The sequence below is a fragment of the Periplaneta americana genome, chromosome 13 (assembly GCF_040183065.1).
Source record: "Periplaneta americana isolate PAMFEO1 chromosome 13, P.americana_PAMFEO1_priV1, whole genome shotgun sequence".
NCBI lineage: Eukaryota > Metazoa > Arthropoda > Insecta > Blattodea > Blattidae > Periplaneta > Periplaneta americana.
In genome coordinates, this window is record NC_091129.1 from 86,887,217 (window position 1) to 86,914,045 (window position 26,829).

A 26,829-nucleotide genomic window follows, 5' to 3' on the forward strand; every position below is an offset into this window, starting at 1 on the left:
TGTAATATTACAGGTAGTAAACTTAATAATGTTAAAAATGTTAAAACCATTTAGTAATTAAACTTTATAATATGTGGAACTCTTGTTCAGTCCAATGAGTGGTGAATATGTCGATTTAAAATGGGACAACTGCATAGTTAGCATAGTACTCACCACCAATAGCTACGTATGTGACATTGAGATATTGTATAACTCTGCCTGAGGATGCCTGAATAGGAGAAAACGTTCGCAATTTTGTAATTTATGTATATAAACTTAATGACTATAAAATAAGTCATTATTTCACATTGATTTGTCATTGACTGAGTAATAAAATATTATATTGTATTCATTTATAGAAATTGACAGTCTGAATATTCTATCATGCCTTCTAAGTTAATACATGATTTTGTTTGAGTACTCTATCATTATAATTTTAATCTTCTTTTCTTCTAAATAACGCCAATTCTTCTCTAAAAGTTTGTGTTATTTTGTATGTCACTTTAAACCTCGCTCAGTCCATACACCGGTGGATAAAATAAATAGCCAAGTGCTTTCACAAAAATGGCCTTAACGCATTTTGGGATCACAATCTTTAATCCATTGATACAATCATAGATTCTGCCAAAGGGCATGACTTTTACTTCAAACCCGGCACTTTCCAATCCGTCCTATTTTCTGCATTCCTCTCAGTCTCCGCATACGCACCATGTGTCTTCATGCTGTGTATCATACGATATCTTCGTCTGCCCCGAACTTTCCACCCGTTCATCATTCCTTCCAGTGAGTGTTTCAGTAGGTAGATTCTCCTTAGTCAGTGATCCAGCCAATTCTTTCCCTCTTCCTGATGAGTTTCAGCATTACTATTTCTTCATCCACTCTTTCTAGCACAGCTTTATTTCTTACTCTACCTGTCCATTTCACACGTTCCATTCTTCTCCATATCCACATTTCAAATGCTTCTAGTGTTTCTCTTCACTCCGTTGTAATGTCCATGCAATGACACACTGCATACAAAGCTCTTCACCATTCTCCTCCGTAGTTCTTTTTCCAAAGATTCGCAGAAAATACTTCTTTTTCTATTAAAATCTTTTTTTTTCCATTGCTATCCTCCTTTTGACTTCCTGGCAACAACTCATGTTACTACTTTTAGTACATTCCAAGTATATAAAGCTGTACGCTTCTTTCACTGCTTCATTTCGAATTCGGAAGTATACTTTCTTTAAATTTCTTCCGACAACCATGATCTTAGTCTTGTTTGCATTTATATTAATGTAATATTACTCACAGCTGCAGTAGCATGTCCCTTAGTGTCGTCTCCTCTTCTGCTAACAACGTTATATCAGCAAATGTTATTGCACTTTATTCGCCTTCCTCTTACTATCACCACTCCCATGTTCTGAACATAGTTCTTACTAAATCCTCCAAGTAGATCTTCAATAGGGTAGGTGATAAAAGGCATCCTTGTCCTACTCCTCTTCCCATTCGACTTCACTCTAAAATTTCTTCTCCCGCTCTGATTTTCAATCGTTGTTTCATATAAAAGTTACTGAACAGTCACCTCTTTTTCCAATCCACATCTAGTTTTTTGTAAAGATATATAATAAACGGTTAAAAGAAACACACCAGCAGACAAAACAGCTAGCAGTATTTCATTATGGGCATGGACGAGGACGGCGAATTTTTCATTTGCTAGCTTTGTAGTATTTATTACTCAGTTTATTAATATTTTCTCAGCTGCGAAATTAGGTCATGTTTTCATATTTCCAGAGAATAATCCTAAATATCGGATTTATAGTATAATTCCGTGTTTTAAAGCAAATTTCTTGAAGTTTTAGAATTCTAGGAATCACAAACGATAACATTAGATATTTAAAATAAGTTCCAAAAATGACGGAAAAACCTATAAAATAACTTGCATGTATTTAATTTCTGAGAAAACGGATTTCTAAACAATTTATCAAGTTAATATAGTACCTTTCATACGTACATTCCTTTTCTGCTAATATTTTATTAGATTTACATCAGACATTATTATTATTAGTACTATTATTATTGTTATTATTATCATTATTATTATTGTAGTTATTATTACTATTATTTTTATTATCATTATTCACAAGCGCGGTTCACATTAACCAGAGATTTCTTAAAAGCTTTAATGACCCAAAATACAGACTTTTTCCAATGTTCGACCACCCCTATTTTTTATTTTTCTTTTCGTCTCATAAAACTTTGTTCTTCTTCCTCAGGATGGATCCCAGTCCCTTGATACGAGCCACGTTCTGGAGCGTTATAATTGGCAACATATTTTCCTGGCTCAATTATTGCGCAGTGAACCAGGGAATGGTGCAGAAGTTTCTGGCTCTTCCCTCTCTCAACCACGCCAAGCAGTGAGTCTTAGTCTTAGTCCCATTGTTACAAGCGTCAACTCTGCTAGTCTATAGTAAGCGTTAATATTTCATGCCGTGCTTATGTTAGGGCGACAATGAACCTCGGGGTTCCCTAAAAGCCATAAGTAATTAGGTGCCCTGATTTACTAAATATATAAAAACGTATATATTTATATAAATACAGGAACATAATATTTTTACTAACATTTCTAATATTAACCTGGATGTACCTTTGGATTAACGGTTGAGAACCGGAAACACCGTTTGCTATCCCCTGGAGTTCGATGATACTGCGTAAAATACAAACAAATCACTTTAATAGGTATAGGAGGGAAGAAAAGTAGTTCATCCATTTACGTAAACTAGGAAATATCGCGATTTTGAATTTGATAATTTTCATTAGGTTTTTGTTTAATCAAAATACAGTACTATATTAACAATAAGTGTTTTTACTCACGAACTGAGCTATCTATTCGGAAGTATTCATAATGCAGTGTATATTATACTGTCTACAGCACATTAGCGTACAATATAGAGAATGAAGTTAAATTGAAAAATAATCATAATAAGGATATTCAAATACACAGGCTTCAGTTCCTTTTGTGCATATTATCACATTGTAGAATACTGTACCTAATTCCAATTACCAGTTTCGTCCTTCATACTAGTAACTCATGTTGAAATAATTCTGTATCTACTCTATATAAAAAGAGTACCTTACGTACACTTCTACCCTATCCGAAAAGATTAAATTACTCAGACATGCTATCTACTGTCCGTCCAAGTAGTTATATAGCAGGGTCATAGAAAGGGGGGGAGGATCACGTGACATTTAATTACTTAACAAGGCCCTTTTATTTAAGTTAGTTTACACAGTTGTTTAATATTACGTAGACGTCCAATTCCTAACAGAAATTGTTTTCAGAAAAGAGCTAAGACAGCCCAGCCACTAGTCTTTACAGCGGGCGAGCAGAAGCGAGTGGGAGATTCCGGGATGCGACGTAGGTAAACGGACTACAGTATCTGTGCGAAAATATGATTCAATATTGAAAATCCTTTCGTCACTGGAAAACGCGAACATATTTCTGGAACGTACTACACTCACTAACTCAGTACTGCTTACTATGACCGCATACGCGGCCTTGGTTCTGTATGGTGGACGGTTGAAAGTTTACTAGTAGAGGGGGTGGGAGTGAAGTACATTAAAAAATTCAGGTACAATGAAAATTGAAGTACAAATAAAATTATGTCCCTGTATAATACAGTTAAATTTAAATTTAAAGGAATTACTAAGAAAAATTAACATAGAGGTAGGTAATTAATTGATAAATATTAATGCAATTTAGCTATTTATGAATGTTAGTTATAAACTCTTTCTATTGTAGTTATTATTTTATCTTATATTGTTTGTAATATACGTTATTTTACTTTTATTACTATCTCGGTCCCTATTCTAAGCAAGATTAATCTACTCCCTAGCATCATATTCCACCTTCCTCAAATCCATTTTACTATTATTCACCAATCTACGTCTCGGTCTCCCCAAAGGTCCTTTCCTCTCAGGTCTCCAAACTAACACTCTATATGCATTTCTGGATTCACCCATACGGATACATGCCCAGCCCATTTGAAACGTCTGGATTTAATGTTCCTACTTACTCGTATGCAGTAGGATATATGACGTTTGAAGTAAGTAAACAATTTGAATATTTGGGCGTCATAATCGATTACAACTGCGATATGAGCGTAACTGTTAAGGACAGAATACTGGCAGGTAACAGAGCATACTTTGCGGATGTTAAATTGGTTAGTAGTCGGTTAATTACGAGAACAACCAAACTAAACATATATCACACTTTAGTTCGACCGATAATAACATATGGATCTGAGACATGGACACTAGCTAAAGTAGAAGAAGATCTCCTAAAGTGTTTCGAGAGAAGAATCCTAAGAAGAATATACGGACCGGTATATGAAAACGAGTGGCGTATACGTTATAATGAAGAAATCAATCAACTAATTGGAGGACAAGATATTGTTAAATTTATAAAATCCCAGAGTTTGAGATGGCTGGGACACATATAAAGAATGGATGAAAACAGAATTCCCAAGAGAATATTACAAGGGAAAGTCCACAACAGAAGACGGAAAGGAAGTCCTAAGAAGAGATGGCTGGATGGTGTCATCAAGGACCTAGAAATAATGGGAGTGATGGGTTGGAGAAAGAAGACTGAAGATAGGACAGAATGGAGCGGCGAAAACGCACCCAGGGCCAGGTGATGATGATGATGATGATGATGACTTATTCGTATGTTAGATGAAGATAACAATGCGTGCAGTTTTACGTTCTGAAACTATATCCATTCTCCTGTAACTTCATCCCTCTTGGCTCCAAATATTTTTCTAAGTACCTTATTCTCGACCACCCTTAACCTCTTTTCCTCTCTCAAAGTGAAAATCCAAGTTTCACAACCATACAGAACAACCGGTAATATAACTGTTTTATAAATTGTAACTTTCAGTTTTTTCGAGAGCACACTGGATGATAAAAGCTTCTCGATCGAATAAAACCACGCATTTCCCTCATTTATTCAGAGTTCAATTTCCTCTCGAGTGTCATTTATATTTTGTTACTGTTGCTCCAAGTATTTGAATTTTCCACCTCTTCAAAGGATAAATTTTCAATGTTTGTATTTCCATTTCGTACTAAGTTATGATTACGAGACATGATCACTTTTTTTCGTGATATACTTTCAAATCTATTTCCTTATTTGTTTTAAGTAATATTCCTATGTTTTCCCTAATAGTTTGTGGATTTTCTCCAAATGTATTCACGTCATCCGAATAAACAAACAGCTGATGTAACTCTTTCAATTCCAAATCCTCTCCACTCCGAGTCTTATGTTGGAGTTTCGTAACAGGATCTTCTTTTACGGTGATGGGCTGTTATCCCTTCGAAAAATGAGGGTACTGAGAAATGGAACTATTGCATACTCGAACCAACGCGCATTCCGCAACGCGAGTCCTAGGCGTGATGCCTTAGACCACGACGACACGGTGCGGGACATTTACATATTTAGCTTGATTAATTCCCAATTTATGTTCATGTTAATAACTGAGAAGTATTTCCACTTGTTTCATTTGTTCCTTGAAGTTAATATTTATTTATAGTAAATATTTCATGTATTTAATTTGAAAACTCACCTAGTTTCAATTCTGACTTGATATATCTTAAAGAGTCCATGTAGTTAATTATGTAATTTATTTCATTTCAACTCTTCTCTACTTTTCAATTGTTCACGTACTTCATTTAAATAAATTACTAGTTTCATTTTAATATTAAAAGCACATAATTTTATTTATTCCCTCTTGAAAATAGATTTACATCTCTTAATAATTAATAGAATTAATATTAGTACCTATATATGACTTCAACAAAATTAATGTAACTTGTACATTTTCACACGTCACCAGACTATGAATAATTAAAGTAACGCATTTTTATTTTATTTGTGCGTATAATTGTTACATATATTTAATTCATGACGAAATGTTACCCCGATGTATCCAAAGTGTATGGTTGAATTGAAAGTAATATTTTTGGATTAGATGGTAAAATGAGATTAGAAGAGAAACCGACCTTAATGTACAATTTTTCATAGCCCTGTATGCTGCAAGTGTCTCTCTCTAAACGTAAATCTGCTCCAGGGCCTTGCTGCTGTTCACGCTGGGAATATTCATTATCAAGACCATCAGCTGCTTTACTGGCCTCATCATATATGCCACTTATATGGACTGCGACCCGCTCAAGTCTAAGGTAATTATGGCGGAGCCGGATTCGGTTCAGACATAAACTTTAAATGTACTTCTTTGCTTCTCTTTTTTTGAGCTTATGCTGACGTCGTTAGATATACATTACATTATAGTCTGTCGAAGTGGAATAAAGGATCGAATCTTATAGTTCAAGGTGAAGATATGTAGCAGAATAAAGCTATGCACTTGTCGACAGGTGATCGAATCTACACCTAGTTCTATATGAATATATCCAGCGCAGTGAAGGTATCTATTTGTCGAAAGGTGACTTTACACACACGTAGTTCTATGCAAAGATATGCAGATATCCACTGAATGAAAAGGTGACTGTACACACACGTAGTTCTATGTAAAGATATGCAGATATCCACTGAATGAAAAGGTGACTGTACACACACGTAGTTCTATGCAAAGATATGCAGATATCCACTGAATGAAAAGGTGACTTTACACACACGTAGTTCTATGCAAAGATATGCAGATATCCACTGAATGAAAAGGTGACTGTACACACACGTAGTTCTATGTAAAGATATGCAGCATAGTAAAGTTATTCACCTGTCGACAGGTAATCGTACCTAAACGTAGTTCTAGGTAAAGATATGTCATAATATAATTATGTCTGCTGGTTCTCCCCTCCTTTACCCCTTCCCATTTTTCCCCTTTTTTCTCTTCATACCTTTCTTTTCTCTTCTGTTTTCAACTTCTTAATCTCTTCAATTTACCTTATTTTTACATCATGTTTTTCTTTTTCCTTTCTCAACTTATTTTTTTTTTAACTTTCCTATATTTCTTTCTCTTACCTTTTCACACTTTTTCTCAAATATTTCTTTACTTTCACACATTCTCCTCTTCCTTTTTCCTTTTTCTTATCTCTTTTCCCTTTCTCCCTTTTCTTTATGTTTTTCCTTCGCTGTTCCTTTTCTCCTCACTGCCTTAGCCATTCGGATTTCGACATTAGTTTTCATTTTTTTCTTATCCTTCATTTTCCCTTAGTTTCGTCCTCAACTTTTCTTTGCGCTTTCCCTCCATCTATTTCTCTTTAGTTTCCTTTTCCTTATTCTCTCTCTATCCCTTCCTTCTTTTCTTCATCATATTCTTCTATACCTTTTCCTTTTCATTTCTACACATTTTTTTCCAAACCATTTTCCTCCATTTTTTCCTTCATCCTTGCCTTTTTCTTTTTTTTGTTCTCCTATTTCTTTTCATTTTCTTTCCATCTTTAGCCATCGGCGTGACTCAGTCGATTAAGGCACTTGCCTGCCGGTATGAAGTTGCGTTCGGGAACGGGTTCGGTCCCCGCTTGGGCTGATTACCTGGTTTGGTTTTTCCGAGGTTTTCTCCAACTTTAATGTGAATGCAAGGTAATCTATGGCGAATCCTAGGCCTCATCTCCAAATATCACCTCGCTATCACCAATCTTATCGACGCTAAATAACATAGTAGTTGATACAACGTCGTTAAATAACCAACTAAAATAAAAAAAAAATAAAGAATAAAAAAAGATTCCGTCTGCCTTTACTTTTCCTTCCCTTTACTAATGGTTTCATTATCCTTTCTTCTTTTCTCCTTATCATGCATTTTCTCATATCGTTTCCTTTTTCTCTTACCTTTATATCTCCACCCCTCTCTTCATCCTCTCTTTACGTCTTTTGGTTTCCTCCTCTTATCATATTCCACTTGCCCACTGCTTTCACCCTCATTCTTCCCTTTTTCCTTTCTTTTCTTCTCAACTTTCTTTTTCCTTTCTCTTTATATTCTTCCTCTCTTATCTCCCTAATTTTACTCATTTCATCTCATCGTTCTCTTCCTTTTTGTCATTTTCTATTTCTGTCCTATCTCCCTTTCCTGTAACTACAGCTTCCCTTTTCATTTCATCTTCTCATTTCCTTTCCCTCATCTTATTCTCTTCCATTTCCCCTCATCCATTTTTCTTTTCTTCTCTTCCCCATTTATTCTGTTCTCTTACTCTTCAGGTAATTATTTTATTTTTCTCTTTATTTGTCTCTTTCCTTCCTCATATTCTTCTCTTTGTCTTTATTTTCCCCCTTCCTCTCACCTTTTCTTTTATTCATTTCCTTTATATCTGCCTTTCTCTCTATTTCCTCTTTCCCCTTCTCTTTTCATCACATTCTTGCTATTCTCTATTTTTCTATCGACTTGTGTTATTTTCTTCATTCCTTTCTCATATTCTTTTCCCCTTCCCTCCATGTTTATTTGCATTTTCCCCTTTCTTTTGTATATCATTTCTTTATTTTTCCCATTTGTTTCTTCCTAATGTTCTTCTCTTTATTTTATTTTCTTTTCTTTTCGCCCTACCAACCTCTTCCTTTTACTTTTACCCATCTACTTCTTATGTTATTCTTTTCTTTATATATTTCCTTCCGTATTCGTTCTCTCCCCCTATGTTCTTTGTTTTCCAACCTTATTCTGTTCCAATTTTCCTCCATTCATTACTATTACATTCTCCTTATATCTTTTGTTGCACTGCCTCATTATAAAGGCACTTATGTAGCTTATTATAGTGCATTTCTATTATTCGTACATTAATGGAGACATAATTAGCCTACTTAATTATCGTGGACTCCCCTGTTTATGATCTGCACAGGCCATCCAACGCCAGGACCAGCTCGTTCCCTACTACATCATGGACACGGCTGCGTCAATCCCTGGACTGCCGGGACTCTTCGTCGCTGGAGTCTTCAGTGCCGCCTTGAGGTACGCTATATCCTAGCAACCACGCAATCAGACGTTTCTCACAGCTATGTCTCCTAGACAGCTATCTACGAAGAAAAGATATAATTGAATTTTGTTCCTTATATCCATATATTTCTTATATCGGCTATCTTCGAAGTAAAAGCGTGTTTGTTTCTAAGAACTACTGTATCATAGTTGACCCTCGAATACCGTATCCTGGAAAACAACACAGTCATGTATTTCTTGCAACCACTAACTCTTAGCTAGACATAGTGTCGTGCCAACCTTGTATTAATTCAACAAGGGCGACGGATGGGTCGAGCTAAGGATCAACTACATTCATTTCCTCCCAATTATTCCATTAGTATGTTACCCTTATCAGGATCTGACACCACTGTAGTAGTACGACAGAACTACAAGAAATTATAAACAGGATTCCTACTTGGAAACATCACTTAGGTTATTCATGACTATTCATGAGTTCATGTTCAAACTATTTCAAATAGTATTAACTTCCATTTAAGCAAGATTTATTAATCATGACAGATATATTGTAATACAAGGATCGCAATGGAATTACTTACAATGAATGGTACGCTTTCTTTCTCCATTTTGTAGTGGAGTCTCGGTTGATGCCATGGAGTCGTCTGATACAAAGTCGAAAATGGTTTGGAAAGAATCATTTTCATTTATTTAATTCAATTGCACTTCGCTCTTGAGACCATTAGCTGTTTAGTTACTTCTTTAAGGAAGACAGCTAATTGCTCTTGTTAGTAAAATACCCATTTTAACAATGTAGGATCCGATCGGAAGGAACCAAGCACACCAGTCTGTAATACCACGTAATGCACCCTGACTACTAGATCCGACTGTATTTTTTCCTTCCTCTTGACGGCTTGCCTATCTTACTCTATGGAACTGACTTCAATCTGTTATTCGTGTCCCGAGCTCTACATACAATTATTCGCATGTATACTGAGTGCAACCGCATATGAAAAAAAATCTCTGGATGGTATTTCTTTATCAAGTTGAACATACTTTTATCGCTTAATTTTTGTAAAGAATATTTCAGATTTTCAAAGTGCCTGGATAAAAGTAAAATAGGCACTCAACAACTAGACATGAACATGCTTTCTTTAAAAGGCAAAAATAAAAAACTTTGTTTCCTAAATGATAAAACATGTTCCATAAACATCTGTGCAATAGATTACATTATTTGTCATGTTTTTACTCTCCGCACGGATATATTATGTTGTCTCATGTGATCCGTTAATGTTAGAGTACTGAAATGCTCCTCAGAGGCGAAGAAAAAAATTCTAAAAGAAGAGATATTCTTAAAATTTTAAGTGCCAAGATGAGACCTGAACTTAGAAGTTTCCTTCTCTGTGAAATATTAAAACTATCTTACATATAAACAACAAAAACTTGTCTATATTCAAAGCTTTCGTAGAAAATGTTTCATTTGAGAAATATGATATATTGAACTGATAACATTTCATTGAAATACATAACTGTTTCGGGTAATTAAAGTCAGTTCGTTACAGAGTGTACATATGTAACAACCACTGCATGACTGTGTTGCAGCTCGATGGCAAGTAACATGAACTCGCTAGCCGGCACCATGTACGAGGATTTCATCCAGCCCTGTCTCCGTCGCAAGGTGTCCGAGAAGATTGCCAGTTACATTCTGAGAATCATGGTATTCATCATCGGCGCCATCTGTGTTTTCATGGTATTCATCGTCGAGAAGCTTGGTGGTATTTTGCAGGTAAAGGCCATCACGCAACTCTTCAATGCTACACAATGTCCCACGGAATTTGGATTGCAATATAAAAAGTCACTCTGAAAGGCCAACAACTATAGCAATATCATAGTCTGTCCTCCAATACCATTGCGAACATCATCAGCATCACTTAGGACAACCCGTATATCATCATAATCACCATAATCTTAGTCTCCGCCTGTAACATGATCGCCATCAGTATCATTATTCATACTGTCACTGTTATCTTCTCCGTCATAATTATCACACCATCGTTATTAAAAAGTGCACACAATTTATCTCTTCACGCTTGCGCAAGGGACCAGATTCAGTAGTAAGTAGCTGCACGCACTGCCATTCAAGGACACTTAGAAGCGGTTTTCTGTTATTGTGTGCAGTATTGAGTTCAGAATCATAACAGTAATTCGGTCATTGTGTGCAGTGTTGAATTTCATCTCTCTGTTTGTCTGTTACTTGAATCATGGTTCAAAGATTCAATACAAAAAGAATTTTTATTTGTCGTAACTAAAAAATCGAATCTCCAGCTCATTATCATAGAAAATTTCAAAAACTTTTGCAGAGATTGATAGCCGGAAAAGACTGCAGTTCATAAAATAATGAATAAATTCAAAACTACGGGATGGATATTGCACAAGATATATTTTTTTACAAAGAGAAAGTTGGATCTAATCGGTGCTCGATTAGAAAAATCACCGCGGAAATCTGTCAAGAAGTTAGCACAGCATGCTCGGATGACGTGTGAATTAAAATGTGTTTAGACGCTACAACGCCTTTCTTGCAGCAAATGGGGAAAACGTTCATCATCGTCCTTCAAAATCCAAATATTATTTAGCATTTTCATAATTCCGAATTCGAAAAAAAATTTCCCGTTCTACGGTTTATCTCGCGTGTTTTAGACCCATAACCGAGCTTACAGAAGAACGCGTATGGACAGCTGGGCTGTATACTGCCTGGAAAGATAAAATGTATGGACTATATTTTATCTGTAACGCTACAGCCCATGGAGGGATAAAGCCGACTACTTCCATCTCCCTCACTTGCCTCAGCAGAGGTGAATGAATATTCCAATCGTTATTTAACGAAACTGTATAAGCTAGCCTACTATGTTACTTAACGTTCACGGAACTGATGATAACGAGGTCGTATTTGGACAGATGATGCCGAAAAGTATCCATGGAAATACCCGACTTTGACCTTACAAAATGCAAAAAAACTTAGAAAAACCCAACTATATAATGAACCCAAACCGTCGCCGAACTCACGTAGAGTGCTGCTTCGGAACTGTAGACAATGATAATGATAATGCTGATTATGATGACGCCTCAGCTGTACAGATGTCAGCTTTTATCAACAAATTTAACGAACAATTGTTTTTGAATCTCGTATAGGAAATATATTATTTCACTACTCAGTCTTATCAACTTACGTGAAAGGTTTATGCTTGAGTGTGGAATAATAAATTATTATATTAAGAAAATTTCAACCTTCATTGATTTGGTAAAAGGGTACGGTAGCATCCCTGGAGCAAAATTATGGCAAGCAATTAGAAGTCTAGGATGTAGATGAAAAATGGATCAATTTGGTAAAAAAATTGTACTGTAACAATAAAGCACAAATAAAAACAGGTAATAAACCAACACAAAGTATAAGTATAAAGAAGGGACTTTAACAAGATTGTGGATTGTCTCCTTTTTAATATTTATTTAGAACAATCTTTGGAAACTTTGTATAGAAAGTGCTCGAGAATGGGAGTAGAAATACAAGATGATAACCTACAATCTTTGCTCTTCGCTGATGACCAAATTATAAGTATTTGCACAAGATCGTCAATATATGACATACATGCTCAGGTAATTGAAAGAAGAATAGGCCTACTAACGATGAGGTTTAAACATAAACTTCATTAAAAGTGAATATATGAGTAGAGACGGAGAAAATATTGACATTATACTAGATTCTGAAATAATGAAATCATGTAACAACTTTAAATATCTCAGAACAATAATAAATGTGTCGGATACATGTGATGGGGATGTAGAAAATAGAATTACAATGGGCTAGTAAGCAACAAAAGTACTGCATGGGATACTATGGAATAAAAATATTAGGCAAGAAACAAAAAAGAGAATATTCCATAGTGTTGTGAAAAATATCACGCTATATGAAGCAGATATGTGGTCTCTTAAAGAAAAGACTGGAGACAAACTTAGAGTTGTTGAAATGAACTACATGAGGAGATGGCTGCAACTAACACGAAGAGACAGAATACGAAATTATCAAGTTTGGACAAAAATGGGGGTTACCTGATCAATATTCAAAACACTAGGAAAATAGAGGACTGAAAAGGTATGGACATATTCAACGCCTACCGGAATGTAGATGGACAAAGAAAATTATAAAATGGTCCCCAGGAAGGAAAGGGAGAAGAGGTAAACCGACTTTGGAGTGGAAAGTAGCCTATACATGAACAAAGTCATGGATGAAAGGAGCCTGGTGTCTGGTGATTAGAAAGACCGAGATTTGTAGAGGTTGAAATTAGCTAGTTCCTGATAGGGGAAATTCAGATGAAGAAGAAAAAGAAGAAGAAGAAGAAGAAGAAAAAAATTTCAATATCTCACTTCACTTGCTTAGTAATAACAATGAGCTTGTCATTATTCTGATATCACTTGCTAAGAACGCATCATTCCGAAGAAAAACTCTACTTCCACTTTAAATACTTGTACAGATATTATGTAGTATTTATGGTGTATATTCAATAAAGAAATAAAAAGGAAATAATCATTAATAATATAACACATAAATTGCATTAAATTTATTTCACACTCAATTAAATTCAAAATCCTTAAAAATAAGAACTAATTCGTTACAAATTTAAATATCGCAGTAACACCCAACCCAGAACGTATATGTTATAAATGTTATATTTTATTTAACGACGCTCGCAACTGCAAAGGTTACATAAGCGTCGCCGGATGTGCCGGAATTTTGTCCCGCAGTAATTCTTTTACATGCCACTAAATCTACTGACATGAGCCTGTCGCATTTAAGCACACTTAACGTGTATGTCTGACGCAATTATCACTTTTTCACACTCTCTTAACCTAGTCGTCTTTTCTTATTCTTCTCCTACTCGTTCATGATAGATCACATAGTCCATTTCATTTATGCATCACCATTCCAGATTCTTCAAGGTATTCTAATGTCTATATATATATATATATATATATATATATATATATATATATATATTGGTTTTATACTACAAAAAGCAACTTCATTATTCAACGCAATATATTGTATTCAGATGAAACTCTCCAAATTCCTTTGTCAAAGATGATTATATATGAGTACATAAATGTAAAACCATAAATTGCTTACAAAACTGATATTTCATACGCTCTAAAAAGGAAATACTCACAATTAGACTTGGTTGAAATGACACACGGAGCATGCAATCAGATTGCCGATGTACGGTAGTATAGAGGAGGTGAGCGACCGCCCGGTCTCGTAGTATAAGCAGTTCATATTAAGAGTTGTGACCGGTCCAAATAGATAGAGCAGCTACAGCTAATGTATACCTATGTAAGCACTTGTTTTTGCATTACTGTGGTTGGAATAGTCAAAGCTTAACATTTGTTCAGTGCAGACAAGAATTCAATCAAACATACTACAATGAGAGTGTTGCTGTTCCAAATAATTGCCCCTGGAATACCCTTACCCCCGCAGCCACTCTTGACCCGTTGGGGAACGTGGTTGGATGCTGTTAATTATTATGCAGAACATTACAGCAAAATAATGGAGGTAATTGATGCATTGAATAGCACAGACAGTTCCGGTGTTGCAGCTGTAAAATCATTGCCTTCTGAACAGCTATTGGAAGATATTCTGTTCATTGATTCTAATTTTAAAATCCTATCCAAAAGCATCATCCTGTTAGAATCGTCTAAACTTCAACTCTCAGAAGCTCTTAATATAGTGGATAAAGTATCACAAACCGAAATCCAAATTAATAATTCACTAATTTGAGAAAAAGTGAAATGTAAGTTGAGAAACATTATTGCTAAAAATTCTGCCTATTCACAACTTCATGTTATAAATAATGTACCATCAGGTCACGACAAGACATCTGAAGTTGGTGTACTAAAACGTAGTGACTTTTCATTCTTCAAATATGTACTGTATTACATCGTGTGATGTTAAACGTACATTTTCCCAAAATAAAAACTGTTTAAGTGACCATCGGAGGAGATTACTTTGCAGTCGCTCAAAATGTTCGTAACTCTTCACTGCAATGCACATATTCAAGGATGATGTGAGTACCTTACATTAAATTTTAAGAGTTAATATATCTCACTATAAAATAATAGTGTATTTACATGTTTAGACATTTCCTACTTCAATGATCATTCATTATATTTCTTGAATGTAGGATACAGGTTTTATTGTAACCGCAGTATAGTGCTCAGTGTTTACATTAGAGGCATTTGCACCCCCCCTTCTCATAAAATCTATACCGCGTGCGAGGCAAACCTTCCGATTCTAGTGGCAATTCCACGAAGTCTACTCATAATTGATAATGTATAGGATTAATACATTTTTACTACATTTGACTATTCCTCCATTTTGACTTCTATTGATTCTCGTTTCTTACAGTTGGCGTACGCGACAGGTGGTGTGACTTCAGGAGCGTTCCTGGGACTCTTCTCGCTTGGAATATTCTTCCCAAGAGCAAACTCTAAAGTAAGTACTCATCATATGTTATCCTTGATAACCGCTATAATTTTTTCGCTATGTCCCTTATTCTACATGGGAGTAAAAATGATTATCGAAATAATTTAAAAGATTAGCTTCACATCGTCTTCTAAATAAAAATACTGATAAAATACTGATGAGTGGGTCCGGGTTAAATCCTGGTTGAAACAATTTACCTGGTCGGGTTTTTCCGAGGTTTTCCTCCTCAACCACTTGAAACAGAATTACTGCACAACTTTCGGTACTGGACCTCGAACTCATTTCGCCTTCATTAAATCTGAAGTTGATCTATCATCTTCAATAATTTGAAGTCCAGCAGGAGTTCCGGTAGACGTGGTACCGTGATTCGTCTACAGATGTCATCTGTCTGAGCAAGCTGCACAGATCCCAGAGTGGTGTAGGAGCTTTCACAGCTGACTACGGCAGACCAGTTAGTGTAGCTCCCTTAGACAGATGTCGTCATGGTGAATCACGGTATCTATGGTGCCGTGATGTTCAAGTCAATATGTAACGCAGCAGAACGTAGTACGTGAATTTCGAACAGATGTCATCGTTCTGAGGAGGCAGCAGATTAACAGCATGGAGACGAAAGAGCTTTCGTGTTCACACGGACTCCGCCAGATGCCGTAGCTGAATTAATAAGATGGTACCAAGCGGTGAATCACGTACTCACAGGAATGCGGTCCTAAAGACTTCAACAACCATCTTACATTAAGGAATAGCACTGAATAAGGGTACAATAACACGTTAAACAGTATATATAAGGAATATAGGTTTTTTTTTTCATCGCGTGCTCGACATTCAATAAACCTGTAATAAGCTTCTTTTGCCTTTCCTGTCAATGAATGAAGCTGACTTTTCATGTGAACTGCCCACATATATTACAGAAACTGTTTGGCAAATTTACACACACGCGGCTGTACTTCTCCATTACAAGAAAAAAAGACCTTGACACTCACTGAAAAGCACTTATCAAAGGCAAAACCAAAATCTAAACTGGAACTAAATATCAATTTTTCTCTCTGATTGCTACCGTTTTAGGAATTTCCTGTCGGTCTGGTGCTTAGAATAAAGAAGTAACAAAAGGGGAAAATACCTACCCTACCTTTTAGCAAATTTACAAATACGGCATAAAATTAATGACTTACAAACTCCTTCCAGATCTTCAAGGATGGAAACTAGGTAAAACTGGGTGCAGAAATATTGCAGTATACACTTTAGGAACTCTAATATAAAGTAACCCATATTTTTTTTTTAATAATCTTCCCTCTATTTGACATAGTTTCTTCATTTTAGTAAATAAAGTGTCATGGTACATTTTCAAACTCATATTCGTTAATAGCATATAATAGATGACTTAAAATGCTTATTTTCATCCATCTTACATACAGCTTCTCAACCAGCGTTCTTTACTGTTTTGAACATGCTGATAGTCTGTGGAAGAAAGACGAAGATATTTGAGCAGATAATTCTTTGCAACTTTTCATACTTATGAACAGAGACCGAAAGTTTAGATATTATGAATCATTAAAATAGGCAGGCAAAAAGGCATCATAAATAGCTAAAATAGGCAGAAAAAAGGCATTATAAATAGCTAAAATACGCAATAAAAGGCAATTACTAAAACCTTGCACTAGACCCACAACCTTACACTTTCCACTAAGGGATTTCGGCAGCAAGAAAAGCTTTACATAACTCGAATGCAAATTGAGATTTTCGACTCACTGTTGCAATTCCTGTTGGAAGCAAAGAAATATTCTTCTCAGTAGCCTTGGAAAGTGCATTTTTGTTTTCGGTTATACTGATATGAAATATTTAGCTAGCTACAACAACGTCGCAATGAAAACTGAAAGAAAAATAACCGTTAAAAATAACGTTAGACCCGCATTCATTGTTGCTTTGTCAAATAAACACATTATTATCGCTTACTGTTATACATTTTTGCACGGCAGCACTCATTGTTGCAAAGAGAATATGAACTGACTGAAAGACAATAATATACAGAGTGGACCGCTCGAATATACATAATTTAAATTGTGACTGGTGAACGGCTGAATATAGAACCTTACGATAATGTCTATATGAAAGTAAAACTCAACAATTGTCAAATCTTGTCGGTAGATGGAGCGCAGACACGGTTCTTTTCGTATATTGTGTCGATTGTCAAAATGGCGACACCGCAGATGAAAGCGCAAACTTTGTTGTGTATGCGGAGTTTCAGTCAATTATTACAGTTCAGAGGAAGTATCGGCGAGTGTTTAATCATGATGCTCCAACTGCTCAAAGCATGAAGAAGTGGCACGATACATTTTTAACTACAGAGTCAGTGTTGAAGAAGCATGGTGTTGGTCGTAGAACATCCGACGAAATGGTTGCAAATGTTCAAGCCGCGTATGAGCGAAGCCCGCAGAAGTCATTAAGAAGAGCTTCGCGGGAACTTCAAGTACAAAAATCAACATTGCAACGAATTGTCCACAAATGTCTCAAAATGTCCACATACAAAGTGCAGTTAATACAACGTCTGGAGCCGGATGACAAACCCAAAGGAATGGAATTCGCCAATACGATGCTAGACCGTCTCCAGATTTAACACCGCTCGATTTCTTTCTCTGGGGCTACGTCAAAGATAAAGAGTAAGCCACTCCAGTCACAGACCTTCGTGATTTTCGAGACCGCATTATAGATGCTATTGAGAGCATTCCAGAAGACATCCTCCAACGTACTTTGGCAAGAACTCGTTCATCGCCTCGATATCGTCACAGTGACAGCTGGAGCCCAAGTAGAGATGTAGTAATGTGCATATCGAGTTTTTTTTTCATATAAACGTTACCGTAAGGTTCTATCTTCAACCGTTTACCAGTGACATACAATTGAAATTTGGTACATTCGAGCGGTCCACCCTGTACATTCGGTGAAGTCACTTTCATTGTAGCGGTTATTGAAATAAATTAAAATATACCTGTAGGCAATTTTAATAATATATTAATAAATAATAGATAAATAATCAAATAAAGGCAAAAAAGCATTTATTTTGTAAATTAAGCATTTATATTTAAAAAGGCAAAAAAGGGCAACATAACTGTGATGTTTCAATCACAAAGGTATAATTCGTATAGATTTACTTTCAAAATGAAGATAGATTTAACACATTTAAAAAGGCATTCTGCTAAATTTCCGGTCTCTGCTTATGAAACTACTACCTGCAAATACTCCAACAGAAGGAAATCTCTAAAGCCCAGAATTTTACGGGTTGCCGACAGACATTAAAGTCTTTGGTAAAATATATAAAAATATAATCTTGGGAAGATTTGTGCCAAAATGCGTATAAATTCTGTACATGACTAACATAACTTTTGAACTATCAATTTTAGGCTGATTGAAGAACTTCAAAACCTTTACAACACGATTGCATTCTCCACTGCTAAAAGGAACTTACTAATTCACGCAACTCCTCGTAATTCTGACCACACATTGAAGTGGTTTCACGTGAGCTTGCTAAAATATTCATGTGTTCCAATGAACAGACCGACCGCCGAAGTGCCAGATTCGTCCGCGAGTACATTTACTGCACGATTCAACATTCATCATTCTCCTAATGGCCATCAACTGCGCTCCCGTATTTTACACTCAACTTGTTCTTGTTGAGTTAACTAATCTGTACGGAGCAGGCATTGTATGACTCGTTTCTTTCTTCATTTAGCTATGTCCTATCTTCTTCCCTGCTTCACCTTTTCGTTTACATTTTCTCTTTCTATCGTTCTACTTTTTAATAAATATTTTTCTGACCTCCTTCCACTTTATTACTTCAAACATCTTCCTTCTCCTCGAGTTATTCATTTCGCCCTCTCTTTTTCTTTCCCCTTTCCGTTCCAATTCAAAGACTTCTTTTAATTTTCTCTTCGTCTTTCATTATCTTCTTTACTTTCATTTTCCTCCGTTCCTCCTGTTTTCCTTCTCTGTATCCTCGCGTATCTATTTTCTACCTCTTTCGTAATTTCTTCAAGTCCTCATTCTCTCTTAGTCTCTCTAATTTCAATAATCACACACCTGTCTGTTCGCAGGGCGCACTTGCTGGGGCCATCACCAGTATGTTAGCTCTAGCTTGGATCGTGGTCGGCACGCAGAAGTCTTACGCCACCGGCACTCTCAAGCACGTACCCCTCCCCACGACCGCAGACGGATGCAGCGCCTCCAACGTTACCCTAACAACGACCACGACAACTGCGATCCCTATAGAGTAAGTATGAATCGGTAACTTCAATTATGTCTCTTTTAGCTGTTATTTCAGTTTTGTCTCTTCATCTCCTAATTTATTTGTTTATACTCATACCGTGCTCGTCTTATTTCTCTCCAATGTCTTAGCTCGCTCTTTCTTACGCATATCTTTGTCAAAATAAGCAGAACTATTCGGAGCTCTCAAGTTTGTTAATGTTAGGGTAATGGCTACAGCACCGGTTTACAAAATACAATAATAAAGAAAAATGTAAAATTACTTGAATTAATAAAACGGAGGACAAACTGCAATTATAATTTCAAAATATTTAAACACAAAAGTAAAGAACGGCAAATTAAAATTAATTTTGAAAAAAAATAAATAGTTTAGTGTAAGAAATGAAGCAGCTGTAGATTATCCAAAGTAGTTGTATCTTTAAAGGTTTCCATTGCTGGTAAAATATAGTGCATACATTTTATATTTCCACATTACAGGAAGTAAAGTGGAAGCGGCAGTGCACAGTGCAAATTCCCATATAGGCCTACGACCCGCTGAGCTCTCGGTTAGGAGTATAGAACAGATAAACCGTAGAAAGGAGATATTTTACAATTTGAAACTGTAAAAATACTAAATAATACTTCCCTTTTCAAATGCGATGTTGGAAATGTTCATCATTTGCTGCAAGGCAGGCGTTGTGGAGACTGAACCATTTAAATTCACAAGTTGCAGCTCTGCTTCCGAAATGTTGGCTATTTCTTCTCGTTTTTTAATAACTTTGTAGCATTATGTGCTGAGGAACAGCTAGTCCCTGCTGTTGTGCTCAATTCATGAGAGATTTTCGCGGCAATTTTTCACATCGAGCACCGATATCATCCAATTTTCCCAATCTCAGAACACTGCTCCTTCGTCTTCTTTTCTTGTCCAGTACTAATAATGTAAATTTTAATTTATTCACTACTTCTTAAACTTTAATCCAGGACATCGTTCTTTAAATTCTCTATGATACTGAGCAATTCATTGTTTTTGCAAAAAAAAAACGGTAAATGAAAATTATTTACTCTGTATTAAATCTCTGAACCATGACTTAAGCAACAAGCAAAAACAGAGCAACTAAACTCAGATATACTGCTCTGAAACTCAACTCAGTACTGCACTCAATAACAGATTATAATATAATCATTTTTTCAGCGATTACGAGTGTCCTTGAATGGCAGCACGCGCAGACACTTACTGCCGAATGCGCGAGCGTGAAAATATAAAATGTATGCACTGTTCATCTTTTCCGTTGTTCATTGGCGGAATATCCAGGAGCAGGAGAAATTCGCCATCATACTCTTTCTGGACATCCGTTTCAGATTTGTTCTGCTCTTTTCAAGGTCACAAATCTATTTCTCTATAGGCCCTATCGTTCGTTTCCATATATTTACGAGTGGTCCCTATTACTTGCCTATTGCGGATTTCAATCAAACACATGTCTTCATCAAATCCAGATTTCTATACCTCACGGCCTATCTTTGTTCACTTCCTACGCTTGATTTATTGTGCTATTTGAGGTCGTTTAATTTTATTTGATATAAATTCTGGCTATTTTATGTTTAATAATTATATCACACATCTGCTTGTGAAAATTGGTGTTTATTATTTATCGTTGTTATTTTTCGCGATTAACAACTAAAGGCAAAGATTCATTTTACTATGGCATTGAAACTTTGTTTGCAATTAAATATTTTTATTTTTTCGTGTAATATACAATTAAACAAAAACTCGTTTGCCTGTAGAATTCGGCTTTTCACATTTTCATCTCCTTCGCCAGTCTTAATGGAACATTTCACAGTGTTTCCAATTTCTGATCTACCTTTCTCTTAGGATTAAAAAATATGAAAATAATATTCTATTCCATGACGTCAATCTAAGACCACTAAGAACCGTATATTTTGATGAAATTAAGTTTTTAATTACGGTATTAAACCTGCCACTATGTTGGTGATTATTTCAAGAAATAAGCTGTCAATTTGGTGGGTATATCGTGAAATAAATTCTCAATAAAATGCATTATATTATGTTATATTGTCCACCGCTGTGGAGTGACGGTCAGCGCGTCTGACAGTGAAACGAGAGGACCCAGGTTCAAATCCTAGTTGGGACAAGTTACCTGGTTGAGATTTACCCTCAACCAATTGAAGCAGAATTGTTGGGTAACTTTCGGCGTTGGACCTCGAACTCATTTCGCCATCTTTAATTCACATATCATCATCCATACCACAGTCCGAATTAAGATCACGATGCGGCGTGTTGTACTTGTAGAAGAGCGCGGCTGTTCGGCTACCCAATTATTCACAGAATAGGAGTGGTAAGCAAAATAAGCCTCAGGCTGCAGTGCAAGCCTTCGGGTCTCTCCTCCGTACAAGAGAAAAAATAATGTTATGTTTAATTTAAGACTACTTCTATTTCTTTTTCGTTTTAGTTAGATCTGCATATACCTCATATCAGCATCACTAAAATATAAACTAAGCATCGTTTCTACATTTTATGCACCAAAAAAATTGTGCGACAGTCAGTGAGTATGTTCGTGCAAGCAGAAAAGCCTGTTTCACTTTCCACATTAGACAGGGCAAAGGTTGATAATATTGTGATACTAATAATATTATGATAGTACTTTTTGAGAATTTTTTTACAATTTTACTGAGCGAGAAAAGGGCCGGCTTTGTGCAGAAACATATCCACGAACATTCCCTTAATACGTTGACGCAAAAAAACGATCTTCTTTTCGCTCAGTAAAATTTAAAAAAATTCTCAGAAAGAACTATCATAATATTATTAGTATCATAATATTACCAACCTTTACCCTATAAGGAACCACACTACCTGCAGATCCATTGTGGGCCTCTATTAGTCCCCCAAAACTCGCTTCACATCAAAATATATTCCCCGGTGCATAACGTGCTACAACAAAGATTGTTTTCATTCCTGTATGAAATCAATTTTTGCTGCAGTTGACTGCAGAAATCGTTTTTTTTTTCGATAGCGACAGAGATAGTAAAAGTAATTGCATACAATATCAATAGAGATAATACTGAAATATTAGCGATGCGAAATCAAAATAGAAAATCATAAACATGTTTTTTACAATACTGATTAAAATGTTTTTGCCTATTTCGTAGTTTTTGAGACAGAGGGAATGTATTACATAGTTATTGACATATTTCGCACTATGGTCCAAATTTCGCCTTATTTGTTCCGTTTAAATATGATATAGCTATCAGATATTTGAAAGGTTACAAGGAAACAAAGGAATTGTGGAAAATTTCGTGCTTATCGCTACTACCAAAAATAGGTCTCTAGAGATCACCTCTGAGCAATTGCCCGTTGTTCCCCACTATTAGAAGCCCGATCGCAAACTCGTGGCACCAACATGCGCGAGCTTCTTTCTGAGGCTTCGGAGTGGGGGGTTCTGTTTGTACGGGCGACTGCTTACTCATAGAGCGTACTGTTCAAACACCCTCCCCCCTACCAACAAGACTCTTGGGTGAGTCCATGTAAGTGGATGCCAATTCGTCTTTCACGCAGGTGCCACGATTTTGCGATCGTGCTCTACATGTTTATATATCCCTCTTATCTTCTCCTGATGCCAAAGGCAAGATAGCTGAGTCACTACAATACCTTAGCGTTCGTAAACAGAGTAAAATTATTAGGTTCACGAGAGCATAATGTAACAAATACATGCCAACAATCACTCTGAATTTGCCAATCTACGTGTATTAAGGTTGTCATATTAATTTATATCTCATTCGAAGTTCAAAGAAAGGTTTAAACTATATCATAAATAATGACTATAAACTTACATAAGACAAGCAGCAGTACAGATCTCGTATTTTATCTCTGACACTGTGCAACGTCACATTTGCGGTGGGGATGTGAGGCGATGGGAGGAATGTGGCAATGCTATTCAATACGGTGACGCCCACGTTGTAAGATAAGCCACTTGAAATTTAACGGCCAATGACCGGCAGAGATATTATCAGAGATCTGTAAATAAGTTCACGTTCCTCCTCGCAACACTTAAGAGAGAGAAAAAAACCAACTACTATAGGCATCCAACAAGGGAAACTCAGTGCGCAGAAACCAGCGGGCGTGACTTTCTCGAGCAGATGACTTATGCTCCCGTTCCCAGCATGCTCTCACGCCTACTGCAGAGGAGTAAGAGGGGTATAGCATGCGCGCCGCGAGGAGTTCGATCTGAGTTTTGCTTGTAGGATACCTACTGTACTCCAACCACGAGAAAGTCTCTGCGGAATGAGACGAAGCGGGGTAATGCTGTGAATGAATGTTGATGACATAAGATGTCATAAGATCACACACGTGGGTACTCGTATCTCTATTAGCTAGCTCTCACAGCACAAACAATAACATTGATACACATATTTATACTACCCTAGTTACAAAATTAGATCACTGTTAATCTCCTGGGGTGCTATTCATAGACATTTCGCAGCATGCGCTACGAGCGTACTAAGCTAGCCCCGGCTATCCACTGGTTACTTGTACAGAATTCAAATCGTATCCTATCGCTAACACTGGTTTATGAATACGAAAAACGCTGATCATCCACCGGAAGCCCGCGCTAAAAATGTCTATGAATACGGCCCCTGGTCTTTTAATCCCTCCATACGGGAAATAACATATGCAGGAGAGCGCATGGTTTTTAAACTGACGTTATAACGATAATATTATCTATCTACTTCGCACCAATAGATGACGCAATAGTAAGCACATTCCTTTCACGGTTTATCTCCTGGTTGGAGAACAGTAAAACAGACTAAGTTCTTGAAGGTGACTGAGGAAGATGATTGTAAATGCAGTATGTTAAAAACTGACGTTTATATGTAGGATGTCTCAACAACTTATATCCATTTACTTAACTTCATCAGGTTGCCGGACAGCTCTGCTCCAGAAGAGCCCTTCATCCTGTACCGCATCTCCTTCATGTACTACACAATGCTGGGCACAATCATACTCATTGTAGTGGGACTCATCGTGAGTTACTTCACAGAGCAACCTGATCCGGACATGAACCCAGATCTATTCGCACCGTTCATCAGGGACCGCATACTTGCAAAGAAGAAAGTCACGGACAAGGAGCAAGAAGCAGAAACGGAATTACTCAACAATTCAAACAACAGAAAGATGTCAAATTCGAAAGTAGAAGGTAGTGCTATGTAAATATTAATTGTATTCCTTTGGAAGTCATAAAATAAAGGTTTCAATAACGTTTTCACAGTTGCCTCCTTCCAGCCATGTACTTATGATATCTAGTGAAAAGTAGAACGAGTCATGTCTACGGAAATTTTGGCGGCATTTCAGAACCTCGAAGAATGTGTTAAATTATTAAATAAGTGACGAGAAGTAGATTCCATTCTCGGCAAGACGACACAGCCCGAAACGTAAAGATAACCCGTACGACTCCTTTCCTAGTAGTCATAATAATTTAATAATATTAATTGTCTTTATTCTGGCGAATTAAGGCCATCAGATCTTCACTTCCACTTAGCCAGAAATGAAAGAAGCCGGTGCAATTTCAACTGAGACAAGTTAATAATTACAAACTAATATTTAAAGAACACTCAAAGATTGATGTAGTTATACAAGTGCAAAATAGTAAAATAATGCAAACATTGTAATATTAATTACAAAAGTATATAAGGCTTAGAAGTTACACTCAATGAATATGTAAGTGGTAAGTGAACCAACATTACAAATTATAGTAATTACAAATTCAGACGTAAATTATAACTATACAACACTGAGGAGTATTACATATTGATATATGATATAATATTATGATATATATATATATGTATACACTGGGTGTTCAGTTCAAAGTGTGTCATGGCTCGCTGTATGCCGTCATGTGGCTAGCCGATCAGCCTAGAAAATTCAATTTTCCTATACTTTCGCAGAGGCGTATTACCTGTGTGCCAGAGAAGTTGCCTAGCAAGTACGGGGTTCATTCTGAAGATTATTTACCGATACGTATGGTAACGCCGGTAGTGGCAGGAATGTGAACTGTTTGGAAACACGTACTGAGGTGAGTTTTTTTCTTACTTGCGGGATATGGGGAGAGGGTTAAGATACGATTACTTACGTATTTGTTGACACGACGGTCAACATGGACACGGAGTATTTGATTTGTATTGTGGAATGTTGCCGTACGCAACCGATGATAACAAATACCCTACGTACGACTTGTCCACTCAAAACACAGTTCGAAAGAGGTTATGGTAGCACACAGACCGTACAGACCGTCATCTGTTGCTACGACGTTCAAGTTATATCGTACGCGTTCTCAAGTTCGGATTGAACGCCTTGATTAATAGGCAACTTCTCTGACATAAAAGCTGAAACTCCTTCAAATCGCTGACTCAAAACAGTGACGTCATGACACACTTTGAAATGAACACCCAGTATATATATGATGTTAACATTTACATCCATGTAATGTGGACCTCAGAATTTGTATCCGGTGCCACAATTACATTTATTACAGTTATACGTTTTGTAGACGCTCTTACAATTTAACTTTCGTCCCAGTTAGATCAATCAAAATTGACACTTTTACGATTCTTCTTGATTTTCAGTACTCTTATATCGAACACACACTGTTTCTAAAAATATTTGTTACTAAAACATACTACACCATTGTGCAATATGTTCGTTATTATGTCTGTTTCTTGTGTACTTTTCATTTTCAGATCTCACCAATTTTCTACGTAGTATTATACTTTATTACCCTAGCTAGCCTCCTCCGCCATACTCCTCACCCATTTTCATTATCTCTATCGATCTACTTAACTTCCTGTTACACTCCTCTAATTCATTCAAAATTGACACTTTTATCACTCCGTTCCAGATTTTCAGTTTACTTCGACTATATCGGCCACACACTGTTTCTACTAACACTTGTTACTAAAACATATTACACCATTGTCCAATATGTTCGTTATTATGTCTGTTTCTTGTGTAGATTTCATTTTCAGATCTCACTAATTTTCTACATATTATACTTCGCTATCCTAGCTAGCCTCCTCCACCATACTCTTTACCTACTTTCCTTACCTCTATCGTCTTACCTAACTTCCTGTTCTACTCTTCTGATTCATATTTCAATTTATTTACTAAGTCCTCAGTCGTCTCTTCCTTAG

The 26,829-nt window shown here is 36.3% G+C and overlaps 1 protein-coding gene across 1 annotated transcript in view; it reads left to right on the forward strand.

Annotated features, from left to right (window-relative positions):
• The window catches only part of LOC138712090 (sodium-coupled monocarboxylate transporter 1-like), a 54,977-nt gene extending 30,074 nt beyond the window's left edge, over positions 1 to 24,903 (forward strand). Inside the window, exons 7-13 of the mRNA XM_069843483.1 lie at positions 2,232 to 2,372; positions 6,081 to 6,189; positions 8,794 to 8,903; positions 10,467 to 10,650; positions 15,319 to 15,405; positions 19,479 to 19,654; positions 24,559 to 24,903. Of these exons, the coding sequence (XP_069699584.1) occupies positions 2,232 to 2,372; positions 6,081 to 6,189; positions 8,794 to 8,903; positions 10,467 to 10,650; positions 15,319 to 15,405; positions 19,479 to 19,654; positions 24,559 to 24,850 (1,099 nt within the window). The 3' untranslated portion in view covers positions 24,851 to 24,903. The remainder of the gene's footprint in view (positions 1 to 2,231; positions 2,373 to 6,080; positions 6,190 to 8,793; positions 8,904 to 10,466; positions 10,651 to 15,318; positions 15,406 to 19,478; positions 19,655 to 24,558) is intronic.
• The last annotated feature ends 1,926 nt before the right edge of the window (positions 24,904 to 26,829 follow it).